Source organism: Takifugu flavidus, chromosome 6 (genome assembly GCF_003711565.1).
Source record: "Takifugu flavidus isolate HTHZ2018 chromosome 6, ASM371156v2, whole genome shotgun sequence".
In the NCBI taxonomy this organism is placed as follows: Eukaryota; Metazoa; Chordata; class Actinopteri; order Tetraodontiformes; family Tetraodontidae; genus Takifugu; species Takifugu flavidus.
In genome coordinates this window covers 6240066-6255224 of record NC_079525.1, presented here as the reverse complement: position 1 = coordinate 6255224, position 15159 = coordinate 6240066, and the positions used below count along the sequence as shown (strand labels likewise).

General features: G+C 43.8%; 2 protein-coding genes and 1 long non-coding RNA gene across 6 annotated transcripts in view; 1 reads left to right on the top strand and 2 right to left on the bottom strand.

The window, feature by feature from the left end:
* Positions 1-2542, bottom strand: part of LOC130526890 (uncharacterized) — a 35864-nt gene extending 33322 nt beyond the window's left edge. The window contains exon 1 of the mRNA XM_057034893.1: positions 1991-2542. The gene's annotated coding sequence lies outside the window, so the exon portion shown is untranslated. The remainder of the gene's footprint in view (positions 1-1990) is intronic.
* A 6567-nt stretch (positions 2543-9109) lies between these two features.
* On the bottom strand, positions 9110-10110 carry LOC130526917 (uncharacterized). Its single transcript, XR_008950880.1, has 2 exons — positions 9858-10110; positions 9110-9536 (listed from the first exon to the last, which is right to left on the bottom strand). It is a non-coding gene; the product is annotated as an uncharacterized LOC130526917 (long non-coding RNA).
* On the top strand, positions 9896-15046 carry LOC130526903 (platelet-derived growth factor subunit A-like). Of its 4 annotated transcripts, none has more exons than XM_057034912.1 (7): positions 9896-10139; positions 10429-10525; positions 12273-12380; positions 12456-12649; positions 13807-13902; positions 14039-14093; positions 14536-15046. In XM_057034912.1, the coding sequence occupies exons 1-6, from the start codon at positions 10080-10082 to the stop codon at positions 14051-14053; spliced, it is 570 nt and encodes a 189-aa protein (XP_056890892.1). In that variant the 5' UTR covers positions 9896-10079; the 3' UTR covers positions 14054-14093; positions 14536-15046. The 4 variants fall into 4 exon arrangements, with proteins under 4 accessions (XP_056890892.1, XP_056890891.1, XP_056890890.1 ...); XM_057034911.1 differs by having other exon boundaries at positions 14533-15046; XM_057034910.1 differs by lacking the exon at positions 14039-14093 and having other exon boundaries at positions 13807-13936.
* The last annotated feature ends 113 nt before the right edge of the window (positions 15047-15159 follow it).

Below are 15159 nucleotides of genomic sequence, written 5' to 3'. Positions count from 1 at the left end.
TGTTGTCTGACATCCCAGGTCCTGAATGTTGATTGGAAAACTTGCTTTTTCTGATTTTCAACCAAAAAGTGCTGAGTTAATATACAATATAATATAAATGAAACAGTTCTTGATTTAACAGTGACCATTTTCACCCACATAATCCAGATGATGACAAGTGAGGTGAAGACCAGGAGAGCAACACCAACTCCTGCAGCTGCTGTCAGGGTCCATTTTAATGAGGAACTCTGAACTCTGAGTGTCTGTTCAGGAGATCTAACATCTCTCTGAGTGTTCACAGCACAGGAGTAGTTTCCTGCATGCTGAGTTGTGACCGCATCCAGAACCAGGTGTTTGTTTTGTTGCTCTGGCAGCTGTAGAAGTTGATCATTCAGGTACCAGATGTAGTTCTTGTTGTTGGTCAGAGGACAGCTGGTGCTGCAGGTCAGTTTGACTCCATCACCTTCTGTCACCTCTGTAGATGGACTGATCTTGACTTTTATGTCTGATTCAAATGCAGAAAACAGATATTTTCACACATGTTTCAGACAGGAAAAGACTTTATCATGTAAAGTGATTCACAAAACTGTAGAAATGATCAACAATTTTTGCCTCTGCTGTTTTCCACACATTCATGCTAAAATTTCAGCTCTAATTTACATGAAAGTTAGCAAATTTCCTATGAAAGATAACTTTTATTTAACTTCAGTTTTGATTCGAACTATTTACTTATTAGAAGGCAAAATGAGAAAATCTTGTATTTTGATGTGGCTCAGATACAAAGCTCTCTCGATTTAAGCTTGTTTTATATTTTAATATCCAGATTTACCTGTAACAATCAGAACAGTTCCGGGTTTCTGACTTGTGTTGTCATCTTGGAGCCTGAATCTGTATTCTGCTGAGTCACTTTGCTTCACAGATTTAATTGACAGTGTGTTAATCTGCTTCTCTTGGTCCTCATGATATGTAAAATGATCAGTTTTCAATACATTCATTCTCTCCTCCTTCTCACCATTCCAGATTATTCTAGACCAGTGTTTAGCCTTGGATTTTGTGTGTTTTGAACTGGAATATTTACTTGAATTGTTTACTGAGGAACCTTCCAAAGCACAGATTCTCTTTTTTATATAATTCACAGTCAGGCAGGATTTGTCAGCAGCACCTGACAGATGAATGTCAGTAACTGGAATTCATTTAAACCTTGACATTGATGTTCAGGAGGAAATCTTTCTTCTATTTCTTCACATTCTCACATTCATCATTTCATTCTCACAACAACATCTCATTTCTTCATTTCATTTTCATCACACTTTTCACTTTCTTTTCTTTTTTCTTTTTTTTTTTTCATTTGTTTCATTTCAGTAAGGATTTATGATAAAACCACATCAAAACTTTATCTTGTTTCTATGTTCAGGCCACGGTTTGGTGATACTCACAGACTTCATCAGACTGCAGCTCCTTGACACCACTGACAGCACACAGGAAGTTGTCTTGAGAAGTGTTGGGTATTAGTTGTAATGGGTCTTTATGCATTTCTCTGTTCTTGTACCATTGAGTGTTTGTGGGAGGACAGCTGGTGTTACAGCTCAGTTTAACATAATCTTTCCTTGGAGTCTTTTCAACATATATTTCTGAGAGAAGATGGTAAACATAGAATCATGGTTAAAAGTAGAAAAATACAGATATCACATATAACTGAAGATAACCTGTGATAATGGAAGTGAGGGTACTGTAAATGGGAACTATGTAAAAGTAACAAAACACAAACAAATGAAGAGTAAAATGATGAAAGGATCAGTGTTGTGAGAGGATTGATTGTGAGTGATGCAGCAGAGAGAAGCACAAGTGAAAACCTGGAGGCTCACCATTAACTTCATGCGCTGTTAGTTTTGTCATCAAACACCACAGGAGGTTTTACAAGCTTATGATGCTTTTGATGTTAACTAAACGCCAACTCACAAAGTATCAAACATAGATTCTTTTAACAAATGCACAAAAAAATTATTCCTACCTGAGTTGAGGATGATACCAACAACGGCAAATCCCAGTTTTGTTGAAAACATTGCTGTTTTCAACTTAAAATGTGTTTTAAGATTAATATGAAACTGCCTTTAATGGCAACAAACTAAGAACATACAAGTATGATCTCTGCCACCGACGCTGTTCTTATAAACTCAACACACATCTGTTAAAACAGGAAGAGAACTTTGTAAAGTCGGCATGTACCTTCAAATTTCCACTTCCTTAGAATGTGCTTTAAGATGGATTTATAGATGAAATAAGACAAGATAATAAGACAAGAATGAGAGGTTTGTGTCAGGAGCACTTTTTACAGACAAACCCACAATAAAGAGGAAGAGACTGAAATGGCACAATGCTGTCATGGTTGGGTTTTGAAGTTATATTTTTTAAATTAGAGAATTTATTTATGTTTCCCAAAACATTTTTCTTTCAACTTCCCTGCACAGAATACCACATCAGCATACTGTAAGGCAGTTCAGTTCATTTCATCTTTACTTTTATGTCTGTTACAATCTAAATTCTCTCTAGGGTTTTTTTGCAGAAAACAGGGCCTGACCCTCAACAGGCAATAGTGGCACGGAGAAACTCCCCTTTCAAGGGAAGAAATTTTGATCAGGTCCAGACTCAAATGGGAGAGGAGAGGAGAGGCAGCCATGAACCAGCGTGCGTGACAGAAACCCATCAGGCGATCATGTTTCTGTACCCCAGCAGCATCGGCACATAGCAGCATAAATAAAAGAATGTATCCAAATAATACATTTCCTGCATATGGTAATTAGTCTGACTATAATTATAACTGTAACAACGGAATTACTGTACCATATGCTTTCTCAAAGAGTAAGGTTTTAGGCCTCAACCTTAAAGTAGAGGGAGTCTGCCTCCTGTACCTGGACAGGGAGCTGGTTAATGGGCAGCCAATGAATAGAAGCCAGCTCAGGAGTCATGTGATCTCTTCTGTTAGTCGGGTCAGAACTGTAGCTGCAGCAGTTTGCATGAGCTTGAGACTTCTCCGCACTATTTGCACATCCTGATAATATTAAGCTACAATAGTCTAGCCTGGAAGTAACAAATGCTTCGTGCTGGATGTGTTACGATACATGGTGGTAGCGGACCCGAACGCAGGCCAGGACACAGAGGTGGAGAGGTCAAGGGCTTTATTTACAGGGAAGGGGAGCACACATCAACAGAAACAGTCCTCCTGGACCGCATGGGGATCGGGAGGCAGCGTCCGCCCGTCCCAGGTCCATCGGCGAGTTCCCAAACCAGACGCAGTCCCCCTGGACTGCCCGGAACTCGGAACACCGGTGAGTCCTCCACACGCTGCAGTCCTCCTGGACCGGCGAGGACTCGGGAGTCCGGCGCAACACGCTCGCCTCACGAACGTGCCCCGAGACACTGAGGGCAGAGGCAGTCCTCCTAGACTGCAAGGGGAGCAGGAGCGGTCCTCCAGGAGAAACGGAGCAGCAACAGGAGAGGCCCTCCAGGAAAACCAGAAGCTCGGGGACAGGAGTGGCCCTCCAGGGCAACAGGAACACAGGAACAGGAGTGGTCCTCCAGGGAAACCGGAAGCACGGGAATAGGAGCGACCCTCTAAGGCAACAGGAACAGGAGCCAACACCAAGGAACCCAAACAAGCTCCCACACTAGACCAACGAACAGACTCCCAACACGAACAGACACCCCGGCACTGACAGGCAGGCACAACCTGCTTAAATAGGCAGCAAGATGTAAATTGCCTACAGGTGCGCCCACCTGCAGTGCCAGCTGCACCCAATTGTGCTCAACACCACACCCTGCAGGCCAAAGACAGACACAACCCAGAAATCCCAACAGGATGCTTCATGCTGCATAAATATTTTCCAAATCTTTGCAATGTTTCTCAAGTGAAAAAAGCCTACTCTGTCTTATACACTAGTCGCACATGTGTTAAACTCAGTCCTCGAGAGCCACGATCCTACCGGGTTTTCTATCCCACTGAATGCATTTTCAGCCTGGTAGGACAGATTTTACTAAGTCTTAGTAAAATGGGAAACATCAGCACATATTTCATATTGTATATTTCTAATGTACATGTTTACAGTTACCCTTTATTAAAGTTTGGAATCCTTCCTTTGCTGTTAAGGTCTTCCAGGACTGTGCTTCTAACAGACCTGAAATAGAGATCATAGTTTTAAAGCTTTAGAGGACAGTTAGATGGTAAACGGGTGAGTCTGTCAAACGGTCTTTGGTTGGCGGTGAGGAGGAGGTGTGAGTTTGAGTGAGTGTGAATGTGGTGATGAAGCAGCCAACACAAAGGGGAAGGAAGAGGGACTGCGTGGCATTGTTTTAGTTTTAGGCCACTAGGTGGTGCTAAATACCCGGACTTCACTCCAGCAAAGACAGGATCATAGTCTTGGTCTGAGAATTCCTTTGTATTTTTTAAATTCCAAGAGTCATTATTTCTTTAAAATATGAAACATAAATTGTATACTCAAACACCTGTGATCACTTCAAAAGTGTTTTAGTTCTTCAACTATTCAATATTCTACTGCCTTTTCCCTCTTTCCCACCAAGTCTTGATTGCTGTATAGCAACTGTGACTTATTATTGATCTGTCATATCTTTGTACCAGACCTCATCAGCTGGTGGAAAGGTTCTCTCCCCAGTTGACCCACATTTCCAACCCTCTCCAGCTCAGGCATGTCAGCCTCTTGTCTTTATCTTTTCCAGCACTTTTAATGACTTCTTGGAGGTATTGCAGATAATAATGCATGCTGATGAAAAGGGGTATGAGGAGCCAGAGCACTTCATGTCTCAACACAATTTGGGATCGGGCAGGTAATCACAACAGTACAGTTCAAATATAAACACTCAAAGGAAAGGTGCAACTTTGTTCACTTTGCCAGAGATGTTGTCAAAATAATAGAGTCTACTTGCTGCATTCCACTGTAATCTATCTGTCAACTTTTGGCTTGATTCACAGGCTGCTTGTGGCAGCTTTGTATCAAAAATGTTTGATTTAGTTGTAAATGTGTGCAGCAAGCTGGCTTTCTTCGATAACACTGCATTTTTCATGTTACTTTCTGTCTGTTTTCGTTCCTTGTTGAGCCTTTTGAGACAGTGTTCTGCATCAATGTTCCTGAATAGTTCCTCTGCTGGCGTCTTTAAGCATGTAGGAGAAAAACCTCAAAATGCTGAGTGAAAACATCCCATTAGTATCCCATAGTAAACATCTAATTATAGTGGGATTCCCTTTAACAGTAGCACATAAACACTTGAACAAAGAAACAGACTCTCACTGTTCTAATGTGTGTTTTCACATAAAGAGTCTGTGTTGTCCTAATTTAGAGTTAATATGATGCTTCCTCCTTCACCTAGTGGGGTTTCTAGTGGAATGGAATGATGTCACCTCAGTTTGTGTGTTTATTTAGCACTCACACAGAGACCAAACACTACCTCCATTACTCCCCTGTATTACCCTTCTTTAGACAGCGTGGCATTGTTTCCAAGCCAAGAATTACCACATCAGCAGCCCTCCAAATACACCCTACATCCTTCTCTCTCAACCTACCAACAATGAAGGAGAAATCCTTCTTTTGGAAGAGGAGAGAGGGGGATTTCTCATCTTTGCAGTTCCCAGCCTGGCCATAAATGCCGTGAGAGCTTTACTAATTGGTGTCTGAGCATGATTGGAAGAAAGAAGAGGACTTTGCTTCTGTGTTTTTGTGTGTGGATTGTTTTTTTTTGTGTGCATATTTGTGTTGTGTGTTGCTCTCAACCCCTTCTAACAACACATATATATCCTATATTGTGCAGCTTGGATCCTCAAGGCTACATTTTAATACTCTTGTGTCAACTGCTGCTCATTCCTAATCAAGTTCGCGAGGGTTCATTGGAGCTAATCCCAGCAGTTAGACCACAGCACGTTTCATTATGTCACTTGAAGGAACCACTTTTTCCATCAACCCCGTCCTCCTTTTCCGTGTGAAAATCAAAACACAGAAGTGCGATGGGGGTCCAGATGCCATGTGGGTAGAAACAGCACAATCAACACTGAATCTTTTTGAAAGGTGAGGCTGAAGGGTGAAACAGCACTCAAACTTAGACTACTGCACAAACTGCAGGGTGGGTGTGTTGCTTTGAGGTTTTGTCAGAGTGGAAACGTGTGCGTGCGTGTGTGTGTGCGTGTGTGTGTGTGTGTGGTGTGTGTGTGTGTGTGTGTGTGTGTGTGTGTGTGGTATGAGGAGGTTTCATTAGCACTTCCTGATGAATCACCAGATGGAAAACACAATTACCTCCCTCACTGCCTCCCAATTATTTCCGCAGAGGAGGTTCAGGTCTCCCAGCTGAAGTGATGAACAATCGGGGGTGGATGGTTGCTTGAATCAGATGTTCCATGGGTAAAATACAACAGCCAAACTAGTTTTCTCCAACGGCCGTTAGCTTGGACACATGTCCCAGTCCCAATCTGAGTAGTTTATGATTGTCTCTTTACCTTATCACATCATACATCAGCTGGCAAATATTAAAGCCAGAGGTGAGAATTGGAGGAAGAGGAAAAGGGAAGAGGTGTTGACGTTGTCTTGCAGCAGACAGGGAGTAGGAGATGGTCAGATAGAAATGAGCTGAACTGAATTCATTCTGAGTTTAATTTTGATCCATTTGTGTTTGTCATCACCAAATGTCTGCAGCTCTTCAAAAGACCAATTTGGCTTCATTTGGCTGTTACACAGAAGTGATGAGCACCATATTCACCCCATCCCTTCCTGTCTGCTGAAACTGACATGTAGAGGAAACTCTTTGTCTTTGCCGTTTGGCCAGACAGACGACAGATGTCAACAACTGCGCAGGAAGTCCTCACGCAGGATCTGAGATGTGATGTTTTGTCTCAAGGCTCAAATAGGAAGGTTGAGATGTGCAACCATGTCTATTTATTTCATATGGGGGAGGGGTTCATTCGGATAGTAGGCTGAAACATGCCTCAGTAATCACGCTGGATGCCCTGAAATGTGCACAGCGGTGTGGACAGTCAATGTTGCGAGCGTTCCCCGGTGTTTAATGTAACTTCAGTCAGAATGGTGGGAGGTCCTGCCCTTACTGCAGCCCCCTCTCCGACCCCAGTTAAGCTGGCTCTCTGTCTTCGTGAGTGCGGGTTGCCACAAGACAAGGGCCCTGTGTTTTCAGCCCTACATAAAGCTTTCTCTCAGACTTTTGGACAGACGGTCCGGTGGTGGCTGTGGGGTATTACGCGCAGGTAAATGCCGACATATTCGAGATGGTAATCCAGGATAAATCTCCCTTTGGCTGATGACCAAACATTCATGCGTTGCACAATAGGTTCTGGCAGGTGCCCAGCGGTGGATTTACCCTGGATTTAATGGAGAAATCCTTTCTGACTTTTTTTTTTGAGGAGCCTAATAATTAACGGCGGATGAAAAGAGAATGGGAGGAAAAGTGCATGAGGTTATTTCCACCATGTGCTCGGTTTCGTCAATAAATGTGCAGATGAACCTCCGTCACATGCGGAATAAAAAGTCCCTCTAACGGTTGAACCCTTTTCGGTGTCGTGCTCCGACCTCTTCCACATCTCAAGTTCTGTATTTTCACCCAGTTCTCTCTGGTTCTTATTTCCCACAGTCTGGCAGCTGGGAGTTCCGTGTGTAACAAACACTGCTGAAGTTCTCTTAACCAAGGTCACCAAACTCTTGAATGGTGCATCCGGTCTTTGTACCAGACTACTTCTTTTAAAATAAAACTTGAAAGGTTAAAAAAAAGGAATACAGTTTTTTTACAGGTTTATAAATAATATGGCTGTTGCAAGTGGGAAATAATGTGGGAGATACGTATTAGGGAGGAAAAGGAGGATAGATAACATAGACAAAAACAATTACAGTCCCATTCACAAGACATCAATCTTATTGATAGAAAATTTCTAAATATAGAATTTGTTTTCAATGCTAATGCAATTTATGGCTATTTGTCTTAAACCATCTTTGCAAATTTACCACATATTACCAGTATTGATGCTCTAGCTCTCTCAAACATGCAGTGAATGAATTACATAATTTTCCCAAGCTATTGTGGAGTTAATTTATGGAATGTTACGAACAAATCAGCTTATCAATCAATGGATTCACACATTGGAGTAAATTATTGACCGAGCCACCTTTCTGTCTGGACCAGTGGCCCTTGGGAAACCCTGCTTGCACAGACAAAGACGGCAGATGAGCGACACAAAGACTGAAGACAAAACAGGAGTGAGGTGCGGCGGCGGCGGTCTGGGAGGAAGTGACGATATCGTGGGACGAGTGAACACCACTGAAGACCTGAATCCTTTCTGACCCATTTCCCCTTCAATGCTCCTCTTCTTCTGTGTGTGTGTGTGTGTGTGTGTGTGTGTGTGTGTGTGTGTGTGTGTGTGTGTGTGTGTGTGTGTGTGTGTGTGTGTGTGTGTGTGTGTGTGTAAAACCCAGTATGTTGGACCAAAAACTCAATTAAAGAACATCGAGCATGACAGGCTAAAGCCATCACAAGGAAAATCTACATCAGTTCCTTTCCTCCTTTGCCTCCATCTGTACTTGATTGGCTTCTGTGCCTTCAACTCACACTCACACACACACCCACGTGCTTCATATATGTAGAAAAAGCCAGACTTGTAGAATCAGCGTGTACGTGCTCGTTTGAATGCATTAGCTGGGATTTCCAGATTCCAGCACTGCTTTATGAAACTTTAGCTCTGGAAAGTTTTGCACATTCCTTTAGCAATTTCCCGTAGTAAAACAATGTAAAAGAATAGATGCTAAATACTGTAATCGGCTATCTCAGTCAAAGGTATATCACAGTTAAGGATCTGGTTTCTGCTGTAGTAATATTTCCACTCATTAATCCCAAATTACACACATTAACACTGTTGGTTCCTATAAAATAGTTCTTTAAGACCTGGGAAAATTGATCTGTTGAGCTTATGTTCTGCATTTCCTCATAAATGTAGTCCATCTATGATAATTGTATGATAAGATAACCTATAAGAAAGGGAATTTAGGCCACCAACCTTGTCTGGGGAAGGTTGCATAAGGTCAAGGGTATAATTTCCTTTAGTCTACAAAGTAATTGGGCCTCAGTCAGTCGGGACACTCCATAATGTGCTTTATTACTCAACAATTAAACATCCACACGGTAACTCAGCACACACAATCAAAATAAGTTAAACTCAGTTATAAATTAGCTTCTATCGAGGTAGTTAATTATCACAGAGAGGCTTAAACATTATAAACTGGATTTACACTGATGCTCAGAGAGTTGATGGTGCAGCTGTGAGAAAAATGTGCACGGGTTCTGTTAACTGTGGTTTATTGGTAGCCAGCAGCGTCCTACTACTTTACGCAAAGCGCGCTCACAGACCCGGACCTCGGCGGCGCGCACGGCTATATCCTGTGACTGAAAAAGCATCCCGGCTCCATTCACCCCGGAGATCCCAGGATCGCCGGCTATTGGTACCGGTCTGCGGTGGTCTGCAGATGTGGGGACTGATTCACTGCTGTCACTCGGTTCCTGTTCTTGGGACAGAGACAGAACTGTCAGGCTTTGAAAGAAAAAAAAAACCCCTCATTAAGACATATATCAGAGTCAAGAAATCCAGCGCGCACGGATTTTGGTTTTGAAAGGATTACTCCGGGAGCTAAGATATGGATATTGTTGGATGCGTGAAAGCAGAGTTTGCATTTTCCCACTGGACACCTGTACTTTATGCCCGATCCAAGAGCTGCCAGTGTCGGATACTAGTGTAGTCACGACAACCCAGGCTTCATACGTGCTTTTCGGTTATTCACTTTATTTTACATTGGTTTGGAAATCTTCCGAGCTCTCCCCGTACTCACTCAGCACTGCAGAAGCGGGATATCTTTGACTCTATTCTTTATCCACAGTTCATCAGGTGCGGTCGCAGTAACCTCTTGCACCACCTCTTTCATTGAAGCCGGGACTGTCACCCGTTTTTCTCCGAGGGATGTTTCTGAGCTCCAGGGAGCAGGGAGCAACAGCCCGGCTCTGGCAGTGGACCCCGCCTCGTCCTGGTGCCTCTGCAGCGGATCTGAGAGGAGATGAGAGCCGCGGTGTTCCACCTCTTCGGCTGCCTCTGCCTGTTACGCACCGCTGCCGAGGTAATCCTCTCAAAGTGTGTCCAAATGGTCTGATGTTTTCCCAACATACTGTGGGTATTTACTAACTTTAACTTCCGCTGTAACTATTGTCGAAATGAAAACATGCACGGATGGAACTTCTTCCCGTGTAATTACGCACCAATGTCATTAAACACAACAAACAAATAGCTGCAGGAGACATTTAATGAATGCTCCTATGATGTGGCTTTTGTGTGTTTGACACATCTATGTGCAACGGAACATCTGTGCTCCTGCACAGCGACTCACAGGCTGACTTCCCCCCCCGCAGGACTCCCCTCTGCCCCGTGAGCTGTTGGAGCGCCTCTCTCGGAGCGAGATTCGCAGCATCAGCGACCTCCAGCGGCTGCTAGAGATAGACTCCGTAGGTAAAGCGCCTCTCTATGCAACTCTCACCAATTTCACATGGAGATGTGACATAAGTGATATGAGGATGTAGTGAGCCACTTCCTTTTGAGTTATCATGAGGGTAATAATACAGGAAGTACCAGACAGCAAAGCCAAAGAAGGAAATAGACACGGATCTGATATGAAGTTGCTGCTGTCACATTTCTGCCACTTCTGAATAGAGGTATTAGCTGCATCTGCTTCAGTGCACAGTAAGAGGATGCTGTCTTCTTGTCTCATTACTGGAATACCTCTCCAGACGTTGCTGGGAGACCAGCAGTCCGTCTCACTCTTTTCACCCACTGTGAACTCTGAGTAAACTTTGTGTTTTCTCAGCCACTGCCAACACTAAACTGGGAGTGACGATTTTAAAGCCAGGGTTTCTTTTTAAGAGCCTTATGCTGATTTTGTAAAGTGATGAAAAGCTGGAAAAATTGAAACACAATGGTGAAGTAAGCAAAAATGTCTCTTCTTGGAGACTTTTGGTGTTACTAAAGCCCCTGGAATTTGACTATAGGTCTCGATTCTCTGTTTACTTCCAAAATTTCTAAATGTTGCATAGCTTTGAAGTGAATCAAATTGGCTTCACCTGCAGCACAGACAGCTCTCATTACACGGGTTTTAAATCAGAACCAAATCAGTGACGTGAAACGGGAATAACCATGTCGTTTCCCGCTCACAGAAGCGGAATCCTAAATTTAGCTCTGAACTCCAGGTCGTCCGTGGAACAAAAAAAAAACATTTTTAATGTGTGCTTCTAGGAGGAGTGCCACTGTTAACCCTGGTATCTTTGAGATGCAAATGTGGAGTGTGACGGGTCCTCGGCTCAGTGGGGGTCAAGTGGCTCACTTCATTATACTGTTGTCATGCTGCCCATTATTGGTTTGAGAGCCGGGTCCGCTGGGAGGCTGCTGCGTTGCTATGTATAATTCATGCTGAAATTCCTGCATGTCAGGGTGAGGGAGAGAAAGAGAGAGAGAGAGAGAGAGAGAGAGCGACACACACACTGAGAGGTTGAAGGTGCTCTCTCTTGTGTTTTATACACAATACACTTATATTGTGTGTTTAAGCTGATGTGTGCATGGGACACACACTGTTTATTGTTCAAAATCAGATTGAAGCAGTGTTGAAAGTTAAACTTGGCTGCTTGTTTATGTTTCAGTGTGGTGTAAAATATGTAGTTTTGGATTTAAGCTGATGGTAAAAAGTCCGATTTATCCGTTTTTTACAGATCTAAACAACATAACATGGTTAGCTTAATCTGGTCAGCCTTGTGCTTAGATCAGAGGAGCCTTGTCTGTGATAATCAGATAACCTGCCATCTGAAAACTTCTTTCTCCTTCTGCTTTTGTCTGTTAGGAGTTCTCCTTGTGAATCCGGGGTCGTCAGTTGTGGCTGGTGTAAATGGGCGTGTAGTTCCACATGCAGTACAAAGACAAACATTGTTGCTCCATTCACATGTTGAGAAGGAAAATAATTGTCCCATTTGCTGTTTCCAGCACCTTTTTCCTTGAACAGAGGTGGTGCTTCATTGTTTTTTTGCTCAAATTATACGGATGAATAAATGCACCATTTACGATAGACTCAACCTGAGCTAGTCGTATGTAAAAATGAGTATAGAGAACATTTGTGATGATAAACTACCCATCCGGCGTTGTGTCTACTCCATGGGGAGGTGGTAATATTTACAAATGGTGATGTCAACAGTGTGGTTTTGTCTTTGTCCAGAGAACGAGGTGATCGAGAAGACTAAACACCAAAACTACAAGGACAGCTCTCACAGCTTTCTCGACCTGAAGCGAGAGCATGAACACAGCAGACACAAGAGGAGCACTGGTGAGATACGCAGAACGACCACTAAAGTCTAAAACTCTAGACATCACATGTCTTCTCTGCCTTCTGTCCCCGCAGTGGTGGAAGAGGCCCTGCCGGCCATCTGTAAGGTGAGAACGACCATCTACGAGATCCCCAGGAGCCAGGTGGATCCCACCTCTGCCAACTTCATCATCTGGCCGCCCTGCGTGGAGGTGAAACGCTGCACAGGCTGCTGCAACACCAGTAACATGAGATGCCAGGCGGCTCGCGTCCAGCACCGCACGGTCAAGGTGAAAAAGAAATGTCTCCTTTTCTCTGAAAGGACGGATGAAAGTGTGTTTCGGCCCTACAGACACGGTAGTAAAAGATTTCCAGCTCAATTTTCAATTATTAATTCTTTAATCATAAACGCATCAAATGAACTGCTGCTCCTAAACTTCTGCCATTATTCAAGCAAATACTTTCTACACTCTAGTAGAGGTGTGTGTGTGTGTGTGTGTGTGTGTGTGTGTGTGTGTGTGTGTGTGTGTGTGTGTGTGTATGTGTATGTGTGTGTGTGTGTTTGTGTGTTTGTTTGTTTCAGCTGCAGGTGTTTGGGAACCTAATAGCTTTATTTAAAATCTGTGTTTAAGCATTATATAGCGTGTGTCCACACAAAGCAGCTAAAATCTGAAATTAAAAACCAGGTTCCAACCACACTGTAGTTTTATTTGTTTACGTTCTTTAGCCCTGACTTGCTGCTCCAGACAACCTGTTTCAGATGAAACATGTTTGATATTTAGAATCTGTGGCCTGGAGGATTTCCAGTGTGAAACACATGACTCCTGAGAGAGGCTCATCAGCTGACAGCTGTAGCTGCAATCCTTCAAGCCCCCGAAGCTACAGGAGCATCACAAAAGCCCCATTAAAAATAAATAGATGGCCATTTTCAGTTTGGTTAAAGGCAAGATGGGATCATGAGACTCATGCTGCCTTCTCAATAACATCCAGCAGGGTAAGATCAGCTTTACTGAGCTGGAAGTGTAAGCTGAACCAGTTGCTTCTGTGGCCTCTGGGTCGCTCAGCAGGCAGACCCGAAGCATCTGCACATGACTGATGTTCGATTTTAACTAACAACTCGGGAGTTTTTGGATGCACGGCTGCACGAGACGTTTTCACATCTGGCAGCAGGCGTGATTAATGTTGACCCAGGAACGGTAAATCTGACTCGTCCGTGAGTTCGACAGTCCTGGCAGCATTAACCCGCCACTCTTTCATCTAAACAAGTGCAGACACACCTGTGTGTGCGCACAGCTCCACCACAAACGTGGCTGTCGGTCAGGAGGAGCGCTTCGCTTGATCTCACTCCAAATGTGCACAGACGGCACGACGGGCCCCTCGGCCGACCCATCATCGCCATCAGCACGGCGTGCTTACACTCTTCTCCTTCCCCCTCTCTCGCTCTTAGGTGGCAAAGGTGGAGTACGTGCGCCGGCGCCCCAAGTTAAGGGAGGTGCAGGTCAGGCTGGAGGATCACCTGGAGTGCACGTGCACCAACAAACACGTCAGCACAAATGCAAAAACAGACGCGCATAATGGTGAGCAAACTCTCCCTCTTGTTTTCTCTAACTCTGTGTGTGTGTGTGTGTGTGTGTGTGTGTGTGTGTGTGTGTGTGTGTGTGTGTGTGTGTCATGTACAGGCTGCTTCTGTCTGACTGTGCCTGACACCTTAAAGGAGCTGATAAGAAATCTGAGGTATTTACTGTTTTTCCTCTCTGCATGAGTTAGTCCTCCCTCAGGGAAACACCTCCTCACACACACATACACGCACACCACACACGCACGCACACACACACCACACACGCACGCGCTCCCAAACCCCTAAAACTCTTCATTATCTAAGCTTCTCGGCAGTACAGCCAGCTACACGGCAGCATTGATAACAGTGATTGAGTGATTTTTCCAGTTCCAACCTGTATTAAACGCCGGCTGAAAGGACGCAGATTCCTAAAACTGGGACGTGTTTGTGTACGGTGGGAAACCTCTCAAACACTTCTTTGCTGTAAAAGTTAAACATACTCTGATTGTATGATCCATTGTGATTAAAAATGAGAACTGGTAGAGTTTTAAGAGCTAATATTGTAGAGAAAGAAATTGAAAAAAATGGAATTATCAGAGCACTTTTTCCTCCCAGCAGGCATTAGGTGAAGAGAGACGGCGAGGAAACGGAGAGGAGGACAAGCAAACACAGACAAGCATCTCCACCTCTGCCATCTCCTTCTATCAGTGTAACCTGGAGGAGCTTCAGTGGATGAGTTCTGAATCGCACGGAGCTGGACTCGCTAAATCTGGAGGAAGGAAGCAATTGATGCTAAAGAAGCAGAGACTGACTCAGAAATCTGGTGGACACCAGAGGAGTGACCGCCTGCGTCTTGTTCCTCCTCCAGAGTATAAACTGCTCAGTGACTCCGATGATAAACCTGGTGGAATCATCTCTAGAAACAGGAACTGGGATTAGATTTTTATACTCTTTAAGATTTACTCAGCCAGACACACTCACACATACATGCACATATATCCTCTTGTTTTTATAACCTTTCATTTTCTATGGCTGTCTGTTTCTTTACTGGTATGTTATCCTCATCAGAGAGGGAAGAAAATCCTCCTGACATGTTACTGATACTAATAAACTATTTATATAAAAATAACGACAGCATAGCAACCGGACACCTTTCATGGGAAAAGCAGTTTTCCCCCTTCTGGCTCACGATTTAACCTTAAAGTGCGTGCGGGAATCTGTGGGCTTTCTGTCTGCGTGTGG